The 25,072-nt window shown below is 37.5% G+C and overlaps 2 protein-coding genes across 2 annotated transcripts; both read right to left on the reverse strand.

Annotated features, from left to right (window-relative positions):
- Nucleotides 1-245: 245 nt before the first annotated feature.
- LOC306854076 (uncharacterized protein) lies at nucleotides 246-3,593 on the reverse strand. The gene is made up of 4 exons (XM_079391877.1): nucleotides 2,054-3,593; nucleotides 1,708-1,756; nucleotides 939-1,162; nucleotides 246-796 (listed from the first exon to the last, which is right to left on the reverse strand). Exons 2-4 carry the CDS (start codon nucleotides 1,712-1,714, stop codon nucleotides 470-472), a joined length of 558 nt encoding a protein of 185 aa, XP_079248003.1. The 5' UTR covers nucleotides 1,715-1,756; nucleotides 2,054-3,593; the 3' UTR covers nucleotides 246-469.
- A 3,485-nt stretch (nucleotides 3,594-7,078) lies between these two features.
- LOC306853882 (POU class 2 homeobox associating-factor 2-like) lies at nucleotides 7,079-22,095 on the reverse strand. The gene is made up of 5 exons (XM_079391550.1): nucleotides 21,944-22,095; nucleotides 21,052-21,152; nucleotides 11,836-11,875; nucleotides 11,407-11,708; nucleotides 7,079-8,577 (listed from the first exon to the last, which is right to left on the reverse strand). Exons 1-5 carry the CDS (start codon nucleotides 21,951-21,953, stop codon nucleotides 8,182-8,184), a joined length of 849 nt encoding a protein of 282 aa, XP_079247676.1. The 5' UTR covers nucleotides 21,954-22,095; the 3' UTR covers nucleotides 7,079-8,181.
- Nucleotides 22,096-25,072: the final 2,977 nt, after the last annotated feature.

Below are 25,072 nucleotides of genomic sequence, written 5' to 3' on the forward strand. Positions count from 1 at the left end.
CTGTAGTTATAGGACCTGTGATAAATGTAATGTTGACGATCAAAATCTGTTTTCATAAATAACATATTATTAAGCTTTTTTCTCGTATTTTCCTCATGTCGTATGTTGATATGCAAAACAATAATTGTGCCACAGCTCCGATGTTCATTTCTGTGAGAAACAGAAACTGCACCCTGCAAATCTGAAATAGTTTCCCCATTATTAATATATCCAAGGCATTTTTAATAAAATATACCAGTAAAATTACGAAAAATATGTTTATTGTAAAAAAGATAAATGAATAATTTGTAAATTATACTCACACATATTTAGTTCTCTGCAATCAACCTTTTTGCTTAAACTACTAAACTAAGCCCAATCATGCATTCTATCACTGCTTGCTCTTTTATCTAAATTAAGTACAACAAATGCATTCAAATGAATCAATTATGACACTGGATTTTCGCGCAAAGTGCTTCAAAATGCATTTTTATAAGTAACACATCTCTGAGTTTGAAGTATCCCTTCTGAAATAGCTGTTGTCGCCATATGAATACAAACAGTCTGATGAGCCGTAGGGCGCAAACTCTGAGGTTGCCATGCCTTCCTGCACATTGGAGCAGTGCGACAGACAAAAGCAATCCTGTAGGTTGCAATGCTGATAGTGGTAATTTTCTGGGGAGAAACTGGAGCTCAAATCCATCCGTGTTGGGGAGTTGTAGTACGAAGAAGATGAAGAGTTGGACTGAGGGGAAGAGTAACTGTTGTAGTCGACGGGACTGGGGAGATTGAATGAGTCTGAGGGTGACCTCGAAACCTGAAGAAATCACAAAAATACTTATTAAAATACTGCACGCGTGATTATATTTATTAGTGCAAACATACTTGAGCCTCAGAGTCAGAACCGTCCAAATGTCAAAAAAGGGGTTTATTAAAAATGAAAAGCACCAAACACATACCAGGTTGGTACCATAGAGGTCCGCATTAGAAGGTAGATATCCATTAGACCACTGCGCAGAGGTGGGACACACGAAATTATTGCCGCTGAAAGTCTCAGGTGGCATCATATGCATCATCTGTTGATGATCATAAGCATTATCCATAGGGATGTTGACATTTTCGGTAAAGGGACGTGTGTGGAAATAGGGCTCTGAAGCTTGCATTCCAAAGACATCAAGGTGGGCTGCGGGGAAGATAGAAGGAAATGCTGGCTTGAGCACAGGAGAACATTTAAATTAGGCCAGCAAGACTTGGGATGATGTCACAGACCATCAGCCAAACAGCTAAATCACATTTGAATAGTAGTTTATAAAAAGGAGATCATTCACGGATCTGTAAGGAGCACCTATATAGATGCAGGTGTCATTGTTCTTTTATTTATTTATTTATTCTTCTCCTCACAATTGTAAAGGTAGAGCTGATGCCTGACGGTGGATGAAAAGGGTTTCTATTTTGGAGTATAGTAAGTAGCATGCAGTCAGTATACTTTGTTTTGTATTTGTCTCAGGTTTCCTTATTAAAATTCAAGCTCTTACATGTTAGCAGGCAGAAGGTTCTTAGCTTTTTTGCAAGTCTACCTTTTCAATATCCACAAAGGTGCTTGTAAGGTTACTGAAATCTGAAGCTTTTGTAAACAGCATTGTGAAATGTCTTGACTGCATGGGACAAAGGATTGAGATTATTATCACTTATCGCCGTTCAGTTAATTTGTTAGCATTTTAAACTTACTATTCATGGTCGTAGAGCAGACATCGCAAGCAGCAACGGCTTGTGATTTCTATAGGATTGAAATTGGAGAAGAGAGGGAGAAGCAAAGGAAAACATTAATCACTCCGTTCGTTCAGTTGATAAACAGAAGAAATCTTCCGTTAGGTTGTACTATTATGTGGCAGGCTATCAACTGAAGCCTCAAGCACAGATAGGCCTGTGTGGGCGTGGTGCTTTAAGATTTTTAGTTGCTTTATTAATTTGGTCGTGCACTGACCAGACTTTGTTTTACTTTGTCTACCATAAACTTCTGTCATCAATGACTGACTTATGACTTTTATTGCGTATATCCAACACTATTGTTTACCGTTGCGGTTTTCTGTGCCTGCAGGGCTCTGTGCTTCTGCAGTAACTCCTTAACGGTGGTCTTCACACGCACACCCTGGTAAACCTTAGGTTTATCTGCTGGATGGCGAGAAAAAATAACAGTTTTCTTTCATTTTCTTTCACCATTGGCACTGATTTTCAATATTTTTCTCCAAATTCAGACGATCTGTAAGAAAGCAGTCTGTGCAGAAAAAAAAAACAAACAAACAACAACAACAAAAAAACTATTTTCATATTGCGGAAAGGAAAATGTGTTTAACATGCATCTTTATTTCAGACAAGTGATGTGATTTTGTTTGGATCTGCTATGATGTCAAAATACACTAGACTTGAATAAACTTCTGTGATGAACATGCATTTGTTATCTAAATTGTTTTGTGGGTCTTCAAAGTCAAATATATTGACATTAGTATTTCTACCATTGACATGTATTTTAAAAATCAGAAAAAAAAAATTATATTGGGGGAACTTAATGTCTATGTGGGCAGCAATTTAGTTGTTTTACATTGTGTAAAATGTGTTTAAAACTATTCTGAATAAACGATCTGGTTGTCAAAATAATGAAGTTGCAAGGAAAGCACAGTTTTGCCATTTTTTTACTTAATGGTTACACCACTTGAAATCTTAGATCCATTAAACGAAAACATTTGTGTAAAATGTTTTTAATGAATGAAAATGAACGGAACGACATTTCCAAGACCTTGGCCCGTGTACTTAGTAAACCATTTAAAAAAAATAGATCTTTAAAATATTTTGTTATCATATTTGGAATACATATTTGTCATTGCCCCTCTACATGTTTAACCATACACAGGCAGCATTCACTTTTTTTCCATTTGCCATTGGAAAACGCCAATAAATGTAAAACAAAAGATTAGAAAACTATGCCCGTAATCCCAGTTTAGACTCTATTGGTCTGAGCGCGCTGGTGATCCGGCAGTGAATGGGTTAGTTTTCGCATTACAATAGACAGTAGTGAATTTCGAGAAACATGCTCTCCAGCCATCTTTGCCTCAGGACGACGGTATTAATTTAGAGTTTTAGCAGTTTAGTTTCATGTGGCTGTAGGAATTTAAAACTCGACCAAACTGGCGAATAGCCTAATCTAATTCATTACGGTTTTGCGCGTAAAGGCACAAGGCGCATGAAGTTGGGTTTGCGGGACGCGAAGTGACTGCAAAACACTGCTTGCGAGACATGGAGAAAGAGAAGCTCCCTCTGTAGACGCCTCATCAAGTTACAAACGTAAGTAAAACACTCTTAAATGCAAAAGACGCGTACAAGCGCAAATAGAAAGTTAACCGGAAAATATATAGCCTAGTAAACTCAAGTCAATGTCCAAAAGAAAACGCGTTTAAATTTGCTACAAAAAGCCCGATTTGTTTACGAGGGCGCTGTCGATAAGCAACAGTTTGTCGTTTTAAATTTCCTAAAAACGTTTGGGGTCCAAGTTAGTTTTTGCGATCCACTCGGCAGATGTGAAGTTATTTCTTGATATAATGGGCAGTCCTCCTATCTCTTCCTACACGAGTGAAGCCGCGCCTAATAAACTTCCCCCAAAATGAAATGTGTAAAAAATAGATGGAAAAGAGTTGTCTTTCTTTCCTAATTTTTTAATTGGTTGTTCAGCCTTGTGAAGACATATACAGTGGGACGTCTTCCTGATCCGCGTTAATACATATATAAAAATTCTGTCTGAACATAAGTGATTCAAAACAACGCCACGCCATGGCTGAGTTCATGGAGACACTTGAGTTCATAGAGGACAAAAAGTGCGCTGATGTAGAGAAGATAGCAAAAACGTCCTTCGGCAGTGTTTTAATGAGCTCATTGACAGCTAAACCTATTCTAATAAATATTCATATGCGCTCTGAAGCAAAGTTTGAATTCTGGTTAAAATGTCGAAATTATATTCAGTCATCGTTTACTGTTGGTTATTCCGAAAACCATTGCATTCAGATGGACACGGTGGACGACATTGTAAAGTCTAAAATAACACAGCTAATAAATCTTCAGATAAACCCACGTGAAGGAAATTTAAGTAAAAAAATACGAGGCAGACAGAAAATTCAAGATATAAATAAAACTTGAGCTTGAATTAATCACCAGAAGCATTATTATTCCCATTAAACTGCAAGGAATTCCATGTAGCACATTTATTCAAATATATACATGTATAAATATATCAAATGCACCAATCTGTTCAAATGTAATCCTCCATAAGTGTTTGCTGTTTTAAAATATTAGTAAGACTGCATGCTTTGAGCTATATACATTTCCAAGCAACGTTTACCAATGTATTTATTGCTTTTAATTAACATATATTTTTTTCTCAATGTTTTTCAGGTTGCTGAAGACGAAAACATCTTATATGAAATAAAAATAAATTTTTACTTACCAGACATATTGGCCTGAAAACGTGGAAGAGCTACAGTGAAAAACTCCAACGTCAGTTCTTTGCTCTATTATATGGGCAAGAACGAATTATTCACAAAAGTCTTCAAAAGTCTCAACAAAGTAGCCTCAAAACACTCTCAGGACATACAATTATACAGTAATATAGCTAAGGATATTTTAGTTTGAGTTTTTCTCTCCTCATCCCTACTATTTAAAACCCCAAGAACTCAATGATTTGACAATGATTTGATTGCGCGATACTTTCAATTTGAATATTCAAAAGCTTTGTAAAAAGACTTATTTCTGAGTGATATTCGCTATTACAGTGAATATAATAGCATCTCTTTTAATAGAATGTTGTGTTATTTCACATTTTGACATCAACCAAATATATATTTCTAATATTTTATCATCCTTTTGGTGTTGATGGTTGGAGAATCCCTTAGAAGCACTATTTCAACTTTGCAGTGAGACTGAAGGCACAAATGAAGTTTTACATCCCATGACACATTGCAACTATCTTCTGTAATAGGTAGTCTTGTCAAAAAAATAAATATTACGTCTCGTGGATCAAATTTATGCAGTATTTTAAGAAATATTGGAGTGGTGGGCGTGGCATATGAAAGCAGCCATGTTTGTCACCAGAACAATTGGGACATCTGCTAAAGTCAAGTTACTAGGACAGTGGAGACAGGTACAAGAAGGATGAATATGAAAAAAAAATCAATTAGTATTAAATATATTAATTGTAAGGGTCAGTGGCAATTGTTGAAAATCAAAAGCCAATTTAAATGAGACTTAAACAGCGATCCGTGTTCATAATAATATTTATCAATTTCGTTTCTCGGGGTATTTTTGCCTTAATGCAACAGTTTAAATAATCAATGAATTATCTTCACTTAATCCTTAAAGACATAAGCAGGATGCTGTTTGATGCTAAGTGCTGCTGATCTCAAACAGAATCTCACACACCTGACTTAGGCCTACTTCCTTATTTCTGAAATAATTTAAATGAAAAAACTGTAAATATTTACATTTCTCAAGACCTCTGAAATCATGATGCTGCTGTTTATTTACGTGTGTCAGATTTAAATGTCGAGTATTTAAGACTGAATCCATGTAGTCAGAATGATTAGCCAAAATGCAGGTGTTCTTTGTCTTAGAAAAATGCCTCTGATTTGGCATGAGACAAATGGGAAATTACGTTCCAAAACTGTAGAATATTTAGAGAATTAAGTATTGATACAACATGGGTTCTTAATAAATACGTCTTCAAACACCTTGGTTAATATTCATTCAAACTGTATCTAATTAGAACGGACGTTTTACTCCTTTGTGAAATTGTTTTGTAAAGTTAATCCGCTGCAAATAGACCTCGAGTTTCTTACCGGTTCTTTTTATCAGTCATATTTCCTTAATTCTAAGTAAAATCTGTAAAACACACTTCAGCTTGGGTTGAGGAGGTAGTCGAGGTAGTTGAATGACGCCCCCTGGTGATTAAACCGGAGAACGCGCAGGTCATTTTACTCCGCTGGTCTGGCTCATCTTATATACATATAAAGCATAAATAGTTTATTTTACAGTTTGTGCAAATTTTTCACATGTAGGAGTAAAAAAACCGACTGTCTGTCTGTCTGTGTAGCTTTTTTTTAAGTAATGATATTATTATTATTTTTTTCTGAAAATGTGTAGCCTACTATTTGGATAAAACTGCCTGTAAAAATGTATTTAATTTATTGATTCATTTGAACTTTGTCCCATATGCCCATAAAATAATATAAAATAAACAATATAAAATATTTATATTATTTTCCTAAAAAAAATTATAATACTTTGATAAAACGGTTTGCTGCATTTGAAACTTTATTTCAGTTTTCAGAAAAAAAAACGACTAGAGAAAGATATTGCTATTGACTATGACTGTAAAATCCGTATTGTAATTGAAATCTATTTTAAATTATTGCACGAAATGCGTCTTGTACGCTTAAAACTTGATAGCAGTATTTATTTATTTTTTATTGTGAATATTGTGAATTATGGTCTGGTTTATGCTCTCATTTCAGTAAGACTTCTGAAATTATACCTTTGCTTTAATATTAAAAGAATAATTGTTATTATAGTAAAGCATCTGAAAATCATACAATGTATTACTTTTATATGGTTTATTTTATACACAAAAATATCTGGTTCTTGGCAAACTCTTACTTTAGAAATAAAATTGACTTACATTTCTTTATCTAAAAAATCTGAAAGAAAGAAAGAAAGAAAGAAAGAAAGAAAGAAAGAAAGAAAGAAAGAAAGAAAGAAAAGACATATTTCCCTCCTTATGTATTTTTTCCTAATCCTCTAAGTTTTATTTGAATAAATATGAATATATTATGAATATATTAAAGAAAAACGTGTTTTAATGATTTTATCTTGAAATGGTTTGTACATTTAATTATTCAATAAAAAGTTTGAGGTTTCCTTAAAGGGAGACACTGCAGGCAAAAACACAGTTTTTTCATGCACCTGTCAAATTTGAGATTTTGGGCTTTTTGCTTTTTCATAAAGTATTTTTTCAGCGGAAAGAAAACCTCCAAAAGACACTGTTAAGTGTTTCTTTTATAGCACTTTATTTATTTGTGTTAATACATTTCAATTACAATTTCAATTAATATTTTTAAGGGCCGTTTTCTCAAAATGAGTTTTCTCTCCTACATTGAGCCATATATCTCCACTTCAGTAGCACTTATACACACCAAACTTTACATCTTTATATATCTATATCCTCTATATCCTGTCTATATCCTGTCTATATCCTGAAGGTTTTTCCGGAGGGATTTGTTCATATATAATTTGCTTGATTATATACAACATTTTATTCCCAAAAAATTTTGGAAAATTTTTTGTTTTCTGTAAGTATTTTCTGAATTATGGAGTGACGAAATGAGATACCCCAAATTCCCTCTTTTGACTCTAAGATGTCAAAATTAAATAAGAATTTTTAAGATTTTTGTTCTAGAAATGTATACAAATTAGCACATATTTCATTAAATAATGCCTCAGTTGCATATTTAAACCTAACATTTTAGAAAGTTTGTAATATAATTTTTTTTTGCAATTATCAATGTAATCAATCAACTAGGTAAGGTGCTAATACATTAGTTCATTTTTTTACCCTATTCACCTGCAGTGTCTCGCCTTAAATGAAATGTTTTTTGTTCTGTTGTGTTTACATCAGACACGTTACAGTCCATTGTGCTGTAGAGTTACAAGAATGCTTTTTTGTAGTTTATTTAGCTTTTAGACCATTTTCACAACATGCTTTTGAAATGAAAGATTCACAATAAGAGAAATAGGGCTAGATATTACACATCAACTATAAATATTGTAACACTTAAATTTTTGCAGATAATATACATTTATATAGACTCACTGTCACTTGCGTCATAAAAAAAAAAAAAAAAATTCTGATATACAGACTCCTTATATTTATCCTAATTATCCTGCTGAGACAATATAAGTTGTAATGTCAAAAAAAAGATACAATTATAATAAACCATACAATTAAAACATTAAATTGAAGATGTAATTTGTTCCCAAATGTTAAGCCTTAGCTCTGCTAAGTAAAATTGGCAAAAAAAAAAAAGGTTGTAGTGTTTATTGTTGTGTATTAAAGAGATGTTGATCTGATAGGCTGGTGAGCCTTTATTTCCTTCCAGTTCAATCTCAGAATGCCCTCCTGATCTCATACTGTGACCAAGTGCTAGCAGTGTCCTCCTTGCCCCACACCAGGCTGTCGCTCAAGGCTGAAGGGGCACTTTCAGTATCTTCTGAGGGTAGTACTGGCACTAGTTTGGTTGCAGGCTCAGTCATGAATGAAGGGGAAGCAAAGATGCCAGAGGTGGTTTGAAATGAGGAGTGATAATTGACTTCATCCAGGGAATAGAGAGAGTACGACTGTGAAGACGTCAGGCTGGAGCCCCGGGACGATGAGCGGAACTGGGTCGGGCTGACAGTGTCAGGGTTGACCAGAGAACTGGGTGTAGACAGGGGCATGGGAGCCAGAGCATCTCCACACAAACCCTCCACCCCGTCGCTCCCCGTGGCCTCCCAAGTGTCCCTCTGCAGTGAACAAGAATTCATTAGCCTTAAATCTGAGGTGCCAGTGATTTACATTTACATGCAAAAGCTTACTGAATCTCCTTGTACTAAAGCCAAACTCTTTTCAAATAACATGAATACAGACTGGCGAGATAACAGAAAACAGACAATAATTTGAAAAATGATTGAAGATTTAAGTGTATATGTTATTTTTTCTGAAAACAAATTAGATAATTATAAATATTATATAATTAATATTATATAATTATAAAGTTTGCAGTCATTTAAATTATATAATGGTTTTTGAATTTTTTTTTATCTGTCTGTCTGTCTGTCTGTCTGTCTATCTATCTGTCTAACTTGTTTTTTAAACAAGGGATATAATTGATATAATTATATTATAATTATAATTCAAACACGTATACAGTGCCTTGCTAAAAGTATTCATACCCCTTCATTTTTTTTTTACGTTTTGTTATGTTGCTGCCTTAGTATTTTTTTTTTCTACATCAGTCTACACTCCATACACCATACTGACAAAGCAAAAACAGAATTGTCACAACTTTGTAAATTAATTACAAATAAAAAAACTGAATTAAGTACATTGCATAAGTATTCATACCCTTAACTAAATATTTAGCTGAAGCACCTTTACAGCCTCAAGTCTTTTTTTGTTTGATGTCACAAGCTTTGCACATCAGCATTTGGTAATTATCTGTTATTCTTCTCCTCACCTCTTCACCTCTCAAGCTTTTTCAGGTTGGATGGGGCAGACACACATTTTTAGATTTCTCCAGAAATATTTGATTGGGTTCAAGCTCAGGCTGTGGCTGGGCCACTCAAAGACATTCACAGCGTTGTGTATAAGCCACCCTTGCTGTGTGTTTAGGGTCATTGTCCTGTTGGAAGGGAAACCTTCTGTCCAGTCTGAGGTTCTGAATGCTCTGGACTGGGTTTTCATTAAGGCAATCTCAATATTTTGGTTAATTGAGTTTTTCTTCTATTCTGATGAGTCCCTAAGTCCCTGCCGCTGAAAAACAGCCCCACAGCATGAGGCTGCTACCAGCACACTTTACTTTTGGGATGGTACTCTGCAGGTGATGAGCAGTGCCTGCTTTCCTTCAAACATGATGCTTGGAATTGAGGTTCATCAGACCAGAGAATCTTGTTTCTCAGAGTCTGAGGGTCCTTTAGGTACTTTTTTTTTTGCAAATTCTAAGTGTGTTTTCTTGTGTCTACACTGAAGAGAGGATTGAGTCTTGCCACACTGCTATAAAGCCCAGATCAATGGAGTGTTGCAGTGATGTTTGTCCTTCTGTAGATTTCTCCTATCTCCACATATGATCATGGAGCTCAACTAGAGTGACCATCAGGTTCTTCATCACCACTCTGACCAAAGCCCTTCTCCATCAATTGCTCAGTTTGGCCAGGAGGCCAGCTCTAAGAAGAATCCTGGTTGTTTCAAACTTCTTTCATTAAAGGTAACAGAGACTACATGCTTCTATGACCCTTCAATGAAGTAGAATTTTTTTTTAAACAGATGTGTGGCTTGACGCAAACCTGTCAATCAGCTGTTGGACCTTTTATTAAGATACGTATGCCTTTGCAAATTATACACATTCAATTGAATTTGCCACAGGTTACCTTCACTCAAACTCTAGTAACACCTACAAGCAATACGAATGCTCCTGAGCTAAATTCCAGCTGTCCCAGATGAGGGTATGAGTACTTATGCAATGGAATCATTTAAGTTTTTTATTTTTAATAAATTTGTAAAGATGTTAAAAACCTTTTTTGCTTTACCATTATAGTATGGAGTGTAGATTGATGTGGAAAAAAGTCATTTAAAGCAGTTTAACATAAGGCAGCAACATAAAACGTGAAAAAAAATGAAGGTTATGAATACTTTCGCAAGGCACTGTATTTTTTTTTTATTCTGAAAATGTGTACTATTTGGATAAAACTGCCTGTAAAACTTATTTAATTTATTGATTCATTTGTATTTTGTCCCATATATTGATATTATATATATAAATATTTATTTTATTTTCCTAAAATAAATAATTTTCCTTTGATAAAACAGTTTGTTGCATTTGAAACTTTATTTCAGTTTTCAGAAAAAAATCTATATTTAAATATAAATATAATAAAGTACATACAATATATCTTAAAAGATTAATACTATAATTTATATACTACAATTACTACTACATTTTTATATATTTTCTTCTCCCAAAAAATAATACTTTTTTATACCAATATTAATTTGAAATAAATGAATAAATTGTAAAAAAAATGCAATTATATAAACAGGGAAAATATAATACAATATTACCTTTTTATAATTAATTATATAATTATTTTTATATTTCTTCTAAAAACTTGTAGTACTTGAATGAACTTATTTAATTTATTGATTCATGAACTTTGTCCTATATGTAAATAAAGTTGACACTACTAGAAAAAAAAAGTCCTTTTATAGCTTAAAAATGGCTGAACTACTAATTATTTATATTACAAAGCAGACCAAACGAAAAGCCTCTAAGTGCCATCTGAAATTTTCTTCTAAAATAAGCATTTTGCTCAGGCTCCTATGTTTATGTTCAGTTATTGCACTTTAATGGCAATGAATTCTTTAAAAAAATTCAAATTAAAAATTAAAGTGAAATTACTGAACCTACATATAGGAGTCATATAGGAGAAAAAAAATCATACGGCACTTAGAGGCTTTTGCATCTGAACTCTTCAAACATTGTCCTGCCCTCGTAGACTAAGACAGATGGATATACCGTATGTACATCACTGACATGTTTGTTACTGTGCCAGCTCACTCCATGTGCCATATCTTACCAGCAAATAATGTGAAGGGTCACTGGAGTAAGAAGGGAGCAAAGAAGACAACGCAGAGGGCGAGAATATTGTACTTCCTCCGCTGGAGAAAGGAGTGCTCCGGTAGTTGCCAAAAGAGTCTGGGTAGTAGCTGTCTATGAGCGAGGAATAACCAGACACGCATCCGGTGTCACACGAGAGAGACTTTCCCGTTAGCGATGAGGGGTAGACATCAGCAGAAAATGGTTTCGTTGAGGAACAAATCTCTGTGTCTGAAATGAAAGGTCTTCTCATGCCATAGTAACTCGGAAGCATGTGAGAACCTGAAGAAACCACAACAATCTTGATCATTACATGAACAAAATTCATGACCAAGACAGAATTTACCATATCTAGAAATGGCATTGCAAATTTCTGACTTAATATATATGTAAAGGGTTGGAGACTCACCAGTCATTTGAACAAATGGACTCGGAGAAGATGAGACACCCTAGAAAAAAGATTGATAGCATCAATTTCCCATTCGTTTTCTGTGATCATTTAGTTTGTTTGACTAATGCAATCCAGTCTTAATGGCACACAACAAGCTAGCACGCGAAATATTTGCATACATCTATTGAACTGGTGATGGTGCAGTGGATAAGACACATGCCTTTGGTGTGAGAGACCCGGGTTCGAATCCACTGTGAGACACCAATGTGTCCCTGAGCAAGACACTTAACCCCTAGTTGCTCCAGAGGCGTGCGACCTCTGACATATGTAGCAATTGTAAGTCGCTTTGGATAAAAGCGTCAGCTAAATATGTAAATGTGAACTGCCCCAAATTTTAAAGAGTGTCTCACTTGCAAGTGTTTAAAACAAACAACTTGATCTGATGAACAACAAAAATCAAAAACCCCTCTAAAATAAGAATGTTGTATATCTCACTTTCTCTTTCAACCAGTGCTTCTAGTTAAGGTTCAGTTCTTCTACAACCAAAACGCCAAAACGCCAGTGGGACCTAGAGATTTGTCACGTACAATTTTGTTATTAAATGGTCGAGAGCTATTGGTGAGGCAATAGACAGACGCAGGCTCTCATTTGTTTGCATATTACAAGCATAAAAGAGCTGATATCAAGGGAGCACTGGCTGGAGGGTAAGCAAATTTTGAGGCAAGTATTTGAATGTAATTTGCTCGTCCCAAGACTTCCCTATGTGAACAACCTACGCCTCAGTGCCTCTTTGAAGGCATGATATGGAAATCAGGCTGTTGAAGAGCTCCAAGTCTGCACCTGATTCAGCCTCAAGATAAACCAAGCTGGAGTAGCTGGAAGTGAGGGGGTTGCTGGTTTCCGAGCCTCTTGAGCCAGCAGTGAAATAACTCTACTGTACAAGAGTGTGAAACAGTCAAATGAAGATCAATGCTGTGCATTTAGTTGGCAACCACTACCAGGACTCTGCTTTTGATTTAATGTATGATGTCCATATGTATTCAATGCTTGTGTCATGTTGCTAGAAATAAACTGACGTTTTAGTGAAGATGCAAACATTTTGTGATTCCCAGTTTGTTGTGGGGTTTTGCTGTTCTGGTTCATATAATAGTCCTTCACTTTTTAGAATCATTTTGAAATGGCTGTTATGATTTGTGCTTGTCCTTTTGTTTATTTTTAAAATTGTATTTGTTCGTTTGTATTTTTGTGTGACATTAGCCACTGATCAGGTAATACAACTTTACCAATTAATGCCTAAATTTTATCTAGTTAATTTAGCCAAATGCCAGGCCATGAAAGCCTAATCAGGGTTACTATAATTAATGAAAACTAAAACCATACAAACATTTTCGTTACTTGAAATAAAATAACTTTTATCTAAAAAAATTTTTTAATTATTAAATTTTGTAAAAAAAAACAAAAAAACAATTATATATATTAATATATATTGTTACAGCAGCCACACAGACATATCCACCTATACACACACACAAACGCATATATATATATATATATATATATATATATTAGTGCTGTCAAACGATTAATCGCATCCAAAATAAAAGTTTTTGTTTACATAAAATATGTATGTGTGCTGTGTTTATTTATTATGTATATATAAATACACACACATGCATGTATATATTTCAGAAATATAGGTTATGTTTATATATTTATTTATTATAATATAAATTATATGAATATAGACATGTAAATACATATAAATATTTTCTAAATATATACTGTCACAGGACGTGGTTGTAGTAACAGCGCCCCAATGCAGGCGTAAACATAAATATACTTTAATTCCAACTCATGAACAAAGGACAGGAGAATAACCAAAACAGCATCAACACACGTTTTTCCATTAACTAACATCAATCCAGGACGAAGACTAGAAAGAAACAGATGGCTTAAAAAGACAGGGAAACAAAGGAGCAAATGAGATGATTACTAAACTCAGGTGAACAGACTGAATGATAATTAACTCAAAACAGGAACTAAACGGGAACATACATGTGACATATACTGTGTGTGTGTTTGTGCGTGTACTTATATATACATAATACAGTGGTGTGAAAAGGTGTTGGCCCCCTTCCTGATTTTTAATTTTATTGCATGTTTGTCACACTTTAATGTTTCAGATCATCAAACAAATTTAAATATTAATCAAAGATAACATAATAAACACAACATGCAGTTTTTAAATGAAGGGTTTTTTTTATGAAGGGAAAACACACCTGAGTTCAGTTTCTCTAGCGACACCCAGGCCTGATTACTGCCACACCTGTTCGCAATTAAGAAATCACTTAAATAGGACCTGCCTGACAAAGTGAAGTAGACATAGGGATTGTAGGTAGAACGTTCAACTGGATAAAAGATTTTTTGCTTAATAGAACAGTTCAGGTAAGGGTTGGAACATCATATTCTAGAGTATATAAAATAGATAATGGTACTCCGCAAGGAAGCGTATGCAGTCCTATATTGTTTAATATAATGATAGATGATATTTTTCAAAATGTCAAGATAGATATTGGAAGATCTCTTTATGCTGATGATGGGGCGATATGGAAAAGAGGACGTAATGTTTCACATGTAACCAAAATTATACAAACAGTGGTTAATGAAGTGGAAAAGTGGGCCAATAAGTGGAGTTTCAGATTGTCAGTTGCTAAAACTCAACTAGTCTGTTTTGCAAAGAGAAATAGTATCCCTGAAATTAAAGTGAAACTTTATGGACAAGTACTGGAACAAGTTAAAGTTATAAAATATTTAGGAATATGGATGGTGTAACATATCTGTTTCTGTTTAGTTTCCTTTCTGCCCTTATTTGGTTTTTCCTGTTTTAGTTCATGACCTAGTTTTGTTAATTAGTTATATTCTTCACCTGTGTTTGATTAATCATCTTGTTTCCTCATTTGTTCCTCTCCCTTTATAAGTCCTCTGTTCTCCCTCTGTGTTTGTCCGATCTTAAGTTAACATATGTCAAACGTGTGTTGATGCTGTTCAGTAAAGATACCTACTTTTGTTTATGCCTTCGTCGTATGCCTTTTCATCTACAACCACAGACCGTTACAGAAGATCGGACCGACACAGAAGATGGGCGAGCTCGCGCAATTTTTTGAGCTGGCTCACGCCATCCAGGACCCCATCCACTATTTGATGGCATTTGCGCCTCTCGCCCTCGCCAGCTCACTCGAGGATGAGACCATCAAGATGCTGCTCCGGCTCGGGCTCACGCACCACCAGCAGCGAGAGCTCCCAGACACCTCCGACCTCACTTGGAGAGAAGCCATCATCCGGTGTCTGGAGAGTCTCCGACCCCGAGCCGGAGCCTTATCCCCGGCGAAGTATGTTCCGCCCGCGGCGACGTGGAAATCGCCGCAACAGGCGACGAACGTTGCGCCGTTTACGGCGATGATGGTCCCGTCCAGCCCCGCACCTCCCGTGCGCCCTCTAATGTCCGCGCTGCAAGAGCGTCCTCTAATGTCCGCGCGGCAAGCGCGCCCTATAATGTCTGCGCGGCAAGCGCGCCCTCTAATGTCCGCGCTGCAAGAGCGCCCTCTAATGTCCGCGCTACAAGAGCGCCCCTTTGAATCCGCGCTGCAAGAGCGCCCTCAAGAGTCCGTGCTGCAAGAGAGCCGTCCTGAGTTCCCGCTGGTCCCGTCCAGCCCACCTGAGTTCCCGCTGGTTCCGTCCAGCCGTCCTGAGTTCCCGCTGGTTCCGTCCAGCCGTCCTGAGTTCCCGCTGGTTCCGTCCAGCCGTCCTGAGTTCCCGCAGGTTCCGTCCAGCCGTCCTGAGTTCCCGCTGGTTCCGTCCAGCCGTCCTGAGTTCCCGCTGGTTCCGTCCAGCCGTCCTGAGTTCCCGCTGGTCCCGTCCAGCCCACCTGAGTTCCCGCTGGTCCCGTCCAGCCCACCTGAGTTCCCGCTGGTCCCGTCCAGCCCACCTGAGTTCCCGCTGGTCCCGTCCAGCCCACCTGAGTTCCCGCTGGTCCCGTCCAGCCCACCTGAGTTCCCGCTGGTCCCGTCCAGCCCACCTGAGTTCCCGCTGGTCCCGTCCAGCCCCGCGCCTCCCGTGCGCCCTCAAGAGTCCGCGCCGCAAGAGCGCCCTCAAGAGTCCGCGCCGCAAGAGCGCCCTCCAGCATCTCCGCTGGTCCAATCCAGCGCTCCTTCGTCTCCGCTGGTTCTATCCAGCTTCGCGCCTCCCGTGCGCCCTCAAGTGTCTGCGCTGCAAGAGCGCCCTCAGGAGTCCGCGCTGCAAGAGCGCCCTCCTGCATCTACGCTGGTCCCGTCCAGCTCTCCATCGTCTCCGCTGGTTCCGTCCAGCTCCGCGCCTCCAGAGCGCCCCCCAGTGCCCGCTCCTCCAGAGCGCCCCCAAGTGCCCGCTCCTCCAGAGCGCCCCCAAGTGCCCGCTCCTCCAGAGCGCCCTCTAGTGCCCGCTCCTCCAGAGCGCCCTCTAGTGCCCGCTCCTCCAGAGCGCCCTCTAGTGCCCGCTCCTCCAGAGCGCCCTCTAGTGCCCGCTCCTCCAGAGCGCCCTCAAGCGCCCGCTCCTCCAGAGCGCCCCCAAGAGTCCGCTCCTCCAGAGCGCCCCCAAGAGTCCGCTCCTCCAGAGCGCCCCCAAGAGTCCGCTCCTCCAGAGCGCCCCCAAGAGTCCGCTCCTCCAGAGCGCCCCCAGGAGTCCGCTCCTCCAATGTGGCCCCCAGAGGGGAACTTTCCCAAAGAAATTTTGGGGGGGGGCCATATAGTCTCAGTCTGTGTGGCCAGGCCAAGGGCCAAGGCCACGGAGCACCCCGATCCGCCAAGGCCGCCCAAGGACCCCGATCCGCCAAGGCCGCCCAAGGACCCCGATCCGCCAAGGCCGCCCAAGGACCCCGATCCGCCAAGGCCGCCCGAGGACCCAGATCCGCCATGGTCGCCCGAGGCTCCTGATCCGCCATGGTCTCCCAAGGCTCCAGATCCGCCATGGCCTCCCGAATCTCCAGTCCTGCCATGGCCTCCCAAGGCCCCGGATCCGCCATGGTCTCCCGAATCTCCAGTCCTGCCATGGCCTCCCAAGGCTCCGGATCCACCCTGGTCTCCCGAATCTCCAGTCCTGCCATGGCATCCCAAGGCTCCTGATCCGTCCTGGAGGCTTCCCTGTCATATCCTGGTCCTGCTCCAGCCTCCAGGACGCCCGCCCCCCCTCCCCGATGTTACTGTTACGGTGCGGGACGCACCTTCCGGGAGGGGGAGATACTGTAACATATCTGTTTCTGTTTAGTTTCCTTTCTGCCCTTATTTGGTTTTTCCTGTTTTAGTTCATGACCTAGTTTTGTTAATTAGTTATATTCTTCACCTGTGTTTGATTAATCATCTTGTTTCCTCATTTGTTCCTCTCCCTTTATAAGTCCTCTGTTCTCCCTCTGTGTTTGTCCGATCTTAAGTTAACATATGTCAAACGTGTGTTGATGCTGTTCAGTAAAGATACCTACTTTTGTTTATGCCTTCGTCGTATGCCTTTTCATCTACAACCACAGACCGTTACAGATGGATAGTAGGCTGACTTTTAAGACACATATAGAGAAAGTATTAGAAAAATGTAAAAGAAGTAATAATATATTAAGGCGGTAATACACCACAAGTTGGCTTGTCAACCGCCAATAAACGACACAAGAAGAAGAAGAAGAAGAAGAGAAGTAGACCAAAAGATCCTCAAAAGCTACACATCATGTTGAGATCCAAAGAAATTCAGGAACAAATGAGAAAGAAAGTAATGGAGGTCTATCAGTCTGGAAAAGGTTATAAAGCCGTTTCTAAAGCTTTGGGACTCCAGCTAACCACAGTGAGAGCCATTATCCACAAATGGCCAAAACATGGAACAGTGGTGAACCTTCCCAGGAGTGGCCGGCCGACCAAAATTACCCCAAGAGCGCAGCGACGACTCATCCAAGAGGTAACAAAAGACCCCACAACAACATCTAAAGAACTGCAGGCCTCACTTGCCTCAGTTAAGGTCAGTGTTCATGACTCCACCATAAGAAAGAGACTGGGCAAAAATGGCCTGCATGGCAGAGTTCCAAGACGAAAACCGCTGCTGAGCAAAAAGAACAAAGGCTCGTCTCAGTTTTGCCAGAAAACATCTTGATGATCCCCAAGACTTTTGGGAAAATACTCTGTGGACTGACGAGACAAAAGTTGAACTTTTTGGAAGGTGTGTGTCCCATTACATCTGGTGTAAAATTAATACAGCATTTCAGAAAAAGAACATCATACCAACAGTAAAATATGGTGGTGGTAGTGTGATGGTCTGGGGCTGTTTTGCTGCTTCAGGACCTGGAAGACTTGCTGTGATAAATGGAACCATGAATTCAGCTGTCTACCAAAAAATCCTGAAGGACAATGTCTGGCCATCTGTTCGTGACCTCAAGCTGAAGTGAACTTGGGTTCTGCAGCAGGACAATGATCCAAAACACACCAGCAAATCCACCTCTGAATGGCTGAAGAAAAACAAAATGAAGACTTTGGAGTGGCCTAGTCAAAGTCCTGACCTGAATCCTATTGAGATGCTGTGGCATGACCTTAAAAAGGCGATTCATGGTCGAAAACCCTCCAATGTGGCTGAATTACAACAATTCTGCCAAGATGAGTGGGGCAAAATTCCTCCACAGCGCTGTAACAGACTCATTGCAAGTTATTGCAAACACTTGATTGCAGTTGTTGCTGCTAAGGGTGGCCCAACCAGTTATTAGGTTTAGGGGGCAAGCACTTTTTCACACAGGGCCATGTAGTTTGCATTTTGTTTTCCCTTCATAATAAAAAAAACTTCATTCAAAAACTGCATGTTGTGTTTACTTGTGTTATCTTTGATTAATATTTAAATTTGTTTGATGATCTGAAACATTAAAGTGTGACAAACATGCAAAAAAAAAAAAAAAAAACATGAAGGGGGCCAACACTTTTTCACAACACTGTAAATATACACATAACACACACATATATATATATAACGCAAACAAAAACTTTTATTTTGGATGCGATTAATTGCGATTAATCGTTTGACAGCACTAATATATATTTATTTATTTTTTATTCCGTTTAGCTGCCAAAGCAATATTTTGCATCCTCATCTCTGCAACAAAGCAGGTTGCGGAGATGAGGATGCTAAGAAAAATAAATGTTTTTATGAACAATGACTAGCACCTATTACATGCTTTAGAGGTGTTTTGGCAGAGTACATTTAGTGGCAGAGTGATCCCTCCAATATGACTGAACGGCAACGTAAATCATTTCTGCCTGCTGTTATCAGGCTTTTTAACGTGTAACAATTGTAATGTATTTTTTATTGGGTAATGTGCAATTCTTTTTCATTTTTTTAATGTGCATCTAGGTGGATATGTCTGTGTGCATGGACTGAATTGTGGTCGCTGCTGTAACAATATAATTCCCTGTGAAGGATTAATAAAGTATTTAATATTAATATAGCATTTCTCATTTTCATTTAGTTTAACTTGTACTAAAATAACTAAAACTAAAATTGAAATAGTGTAATAAAGCTATGCTGACATATTATAAAAAGTGGATAAAAATGACAAAAACAGAAGAAATTCTAAAATTAAGAAAAATTGTAATAAAGAAATATTAAAATGACAAATAATTTTAAATATGAATACAAATTCTAATAATTATTCGTACTAAAATTACACTGACTCAATACTTAAAACAACATGTAAAATCTAATCACATTCTTTAATATCAGCTCTCATCGTTTGTTATTCTCTTATCCATGAAACTTTCATTTAAACATTTTTTGTTTAGTTTTTTTGACCAAAGATTATATGAGAGTAGTATTTTACTATTGTTTGTATGGAACCCCTGGCAAGTGTCTGTATTGTTTTGGTCCTGTGTTTGGACATGACTTCTATGGACAACGTTTGCTAAAGTCTGCAGATGGCTCTTCTACCCCAAATAAAAGGCCATAGATACAGATGTAAGCTTATTATAAAGCAATTTTTGTTCTGTGTGGCCTCGACATGCTCCGATTCTCCTGTGCAACCCTCCCCCTGCTCTGCCATTGTAGTATGTGTTTGGTTTCAGTCGTGTCCCTGTGGGATCACAATGACTGACACCTACATACATATCATTTTATTATGCTTCGAAAACATAGTTACTTTTCACCTATTGCATAACATACAAAATATTAATTACCATTCACTGCTCAAAGTACCAAGAATACATCACGCATGAAATGAGTGGATCACAACCTTTCATCAAAGTTGTCCTAAAACCTTAAATCAAAATGCATTCTTGTCTTAGGACAACTTTGATGAAGCTTTTTGATCTACTTGAAATGTTGACTACTGTATGTATGTATGTATATATATATATATATATATATATATATATATATATGTATATGTATATGTATATGTATATGTATATATATATATATATATATATATATATATATATATATATATATATATATATAAATAATTTAGACTTTTTAGAAATGTTCATTTTATTTTCAAGGTACTTAATGTTAAAGTATTATATCTTATAATTTAATAAGAAATTTGTGCACAATTTACAATACAAGATTTAATACAATGTTTTAAATCTTGCAATATATTAGTTAGTACAGTGGCGAGACAGAAGCCATTACTCTACTTATTCAAACAAAAGTCAGTTCAGCGTGCCATTGATATGGAGAAAAGCTTTCTCTCTTGTGCAGCCAGATGTCTGCAAGTCTGATTTGTGCTTGTCTAGAGTGACAACAGGCAACTTGTCTGTGGTCTACAGGAGGAACAATACAGTGGAGCAGGTATGCGAGTGTTTGACTTTGCATAGCCATTCTACAGCAGCAAAAGGATGATTGACTCCCAAACCTCAGGAGCTCATGACCATCAGTGCTGCTGCTATTGTCTGCCGCTTATGTGCAGGTATTCACTAACGGGCTTTGCCGTGTGAGAAAAGGACGAGACTCCGAGGGCTTGTATCAGAGGACATAGCTTCATCATTAGAATAAAAAAGAGAAGCCAATGAGCAAATAAAGTGGTGGGGCACAGAATATACCAACTGTTTTAAACTGTCTGTTTGCATATATGAAAGAAGAGCAGAGTGGCAGCATGAATGGAGTGAAAGGAAGCATTGTGAATGAGAGGGTGGGGTGTGTTTCAGTTGAGGGTATTGACCAGGTGAGATGAAGCTGTGGACTTACAGAGTAGCGCGGGCCGCTCGTCTGCCGTGACCTCTTTTCTGCGAGCAGATCTTTCACCGTGTGCTTCACCCTGACTCCCATATACACTCTCTTCGAGCATTCTGCAAAAAAACACACGCAGAAAGGAACGTAACGTACTTGTAAACATGGAAAAAACATGACTCCGTTTTTGTAGGATATCAATCATTCAGCTGCCCACAAATACAGCTGTTGATGGTATTCAGATACAAGCTATGGTTTGTTTAATAACTGTAAGTTTATGATCACAAGTGCACAATAATTTCTCATTTGCAGCTTCATTTTCGAGCAGGTACAGTATCTCTTGTCAGTTTTATGGCGTGCATCTATAACTGGCATGGAAATTATATTTGGTTTTGGTCAATGCAAATTGGTCAGTTTACAAACACTAACGCCGTCCAGTTGAAACGTCACGAGGGGATGATTATTATTTTATGTTTATGTCAATCTGCCTTTACGACCTCGTAGCGAAATGAGGAGGATACCGACGGAGGAAATCAAGGTCATCGAGTTAGTCCCAGAAAATACAAAAAGATCATTCCTGGGAAGCAAAGATCCTAGACAACAGAATAGTGTATTTGCAATTTAAAATGTCGTGATAGGAAATTGCATGCAAAAATCATTGTAGCGTTATGTAAAAGACCCCATCTTCATGAATGAAGGAGCTCTGAAGCATTGAAGACTGTCTGAAATACTATTTTGCTGTATTATAAATGGGTTAAAACTGTAGTTGTCTTGTAAGTAATCAGACTGGTTAACATTAGAGTTACATATTAAATGATGAGTTCAATCATTCCAAGAAGATTAACATGATTAAAACTGAGCTCAAGCTAGAGGTTTTATATACCAATAAACAGGTAAAATTACACCTTACCCGTTTCCATGATGCAGATGCGTCAGATGTAAAGGGCAGGAAATCTACTCAGCTATCTATCCCAGTGAAACAACTCCCAAACTCCAGCTGAATTTGACCATTATACCAAAGACACAAAATCCAACTCTGCTTTAGTGAACTATACTATAGATGCTGATTAGAAGTCAGCTTTTGAAATGATCCTCACACATTTGTTTGCATGCAAATAACTGCCAGGACGTTTTTCAAGCATTTGCATCAACCTTCCAGATTAGGTAGGAGCAAGCACGAATGACACGCCATCATCATTGGTAATGTCAAGGCTAACCTTTGCTGGTCATTTCAGGTTTTTATTATAGCATGGCTTGATTCTCATACTTTGCTTAGCATTATAGCACCATTTGAGTTATATTGGCAGTTTATTTACATTATAAAATTTGTTAAAACCACAATGAACGACTTTGATAGTTGTAGGTGTTTCAGGATGAGGGGAAATTGTGGACCAGAAATGAAGATCTGATACGTCAGCTCTCATTGGTGAAGCCTTATGTCTACACAGTGAATTCAAATGCCTTGGAATTTGTAAGTTATTTCAGTGACTTTTAATCTAGGGTTGGCTGGACGGTGTGACTGCCAAAACAAAGATTAGCGTTTTTGTCCTTTCGTTAAGTGACTCATACGCACTCTTCCTGTTTCTGTATGGACACCACCTCTCCCAGTTGGATATCCTTCCATCTCTCATGTAATCTCTTTTCACGCTAAGTGTATTGCTTACTAGAAACATAAAATGGAAATGTTATTGTAAATGTGTCCTAAAAATATTTGGTTGACTGAAAATACAAAGTACAAAATACAAAGACAGCAGATTATTTTGTTTGTGTCAGGTTAATAAGAAATCTGTAAATCAATTATTTCAACATCCCTGACATCTTGACAGAATGTAATGTAATGAATGTAATGCAGAGCACAAATTTCGAGTATGGGTCACCATACTTGGCCACACACCCCCTTCCTTTTCCCATTTTTCATGTCACTACCGAAACACTGTATGTTTTAGTCTATTGACCGAGACTGATTTTAACTAAAACCATAAATTTATGATTAGGAAATATTCCTGTGTCCCCCACTCTGATACAAGGTGTGAGTAGATAGGTCTCATCATTTTGAGGTAAATGTGTTCAAAAGTCTGAAAAGTCTGTCTGTACCTTTAAGGAACATCACTACCGAACACCTTTTTTCTGCAATTAAGCACACTTTTTTGAGAGTTATTCCATACATTTAGTGTTTAAATGTGTACCACTGTTCGTGGTAGCTAATATGTGCTGATTAGCATATTTGAGCTAGGTTCGAAATGATCTAAAATGGTCACGACCGAAACATTTGGTGGAGTTTCGGTTGTGACATCTTTGTTTTTTGGGGGTGTTATCCCACAGAATTGTCACTATCGAAACAGTCACTACCAAAACAATGATTACATGGCAAAAAGGAACACATAATCCTGATATTTGGGGGAAATAAACAATATTTTAGTACAGTTATGCAATTATTATTATTTTTTTTGTATTTTATTATGTTTTAGTACTGTTTTATGCGAGTTAAAATTCTGTAATGTGATGTGGTTGCTACCAAAGCATTACTGTCACTACTGAAAATGTGCTGTCACTACCGAAACATGGGATGTTTTGTCAAGAATAAAGTATACTGAATTATCTACTAAGATGTTATGAGTTTCTGGTTCAATGTATATTCAAACTAATTAATTCTTAACTTTGAAATCAGTATGATCAACTTTTTGCTTTTTACAAAGAAAAATTGGATGACAAAAATACAACAAATCTCAAATTGCACCAGAAATATTGTAAAAATTTTAATTGTTATGGATTTATCTCTGAAAATGTTTAATAAAATAGCAAAAATATATAGTTACAATATATATATATATATATATATATATATACACTTACTAGATGTAAGTAATTTGTAATTTATTCTTGTGATGTCAAAGCTGAGTTTTCAGCATCATTACTCCAGTCTTCAGTGTCACATGATCCTTCAGAAATATTTTATGCTGATTTGCTCAAGAAACATTTCTTATTATTTTCAATGTTAAAAACTGATTTGCTGCCTCATATTATAGAAGGAAACTGTGATATCGATGATAACTTCTGAATGGTATTGTAAAACCTAATATTTTCCTCCACTGCAACTCTCAGTTCAAATATGGTGCTAATGGCACACACTTATGGCTTTGAGACACTCAAAGCACCATACTGGATTCATTTGTTGTGTGTGTGTGTGTGTCATATACCGTAAAAATATTGAAACAACATAAATATGAGTAAGCCATAAAGCGTGAACAGTCATAAAAACAAAGATCGAGGTGTTATTTTACTTCTGTGTCACTCCATTTATCTGGCACCACTTGTTTAAACAGCATTCTGCATTGCTAATAACTTGGCGCATGCACAGTTGGTTAGGGAGAAGTATCAGCTTGATAAGTTATCATTCTTTGTGACATCAATTGTGTTCACGTCGCATGTCTAGCAACCACTGAACTGAACATGAAAACCTTAAAAAAAAAAAAAAAAAGACCATGTTATAACTGCTGAGGGCAAATATGCTAAAATGTGCTAAAAAATATCACAGCTAAAACTAAATTACAGAGTTTAATTTATGTTATGTCTCACAGAATCTTTCATAAAAACAGTTAATTTTATAACAGCAAGGTATCAAACTCTAATATCATGTGGACATTAAGTTATGCACAGCTTTTAAAAATAACAATTTAAGATGGTTTTTGAGTAACAATACATTCCTTTTCTTTTTGACTTGCGGTTAAATAGAAAATGCAAATCTGACTGTGAGAGACTTTCCAGTAAGGCCATGGGGTCAATTGCTTTTGGATAGATGCTGACAGTAAATATGTGCCTTCTAAATAATGAAAGCAGAAAGAATGGTTTGATACTTTAACTTCCAGGAACAGACATTTGCTCACCATTACTGAATAAATGCTGTTCAAAGAACAAAACACTTTCTGGCAACAAGGATGTAATAAGGAAATGTGGTGTCCTGAACTTTCTTTTTGGAATTCTTTTTTGTTATCATTCTGATACTATAATATAACCAGCAAAATATTGACAAACTGTCAAA

This window comes from Barbus barbus (assembly GCF_936440315.1).
Source record: "Barbus barbus genome assembly, chromosome: 34".
In the NCBI taxonomy this organism is placed as follows: Eukaryota; Metazoa; Chordata; class Actinopteri; order Cypriniformes; family Cyprinidae; genus Barbus; species Barbus barbus.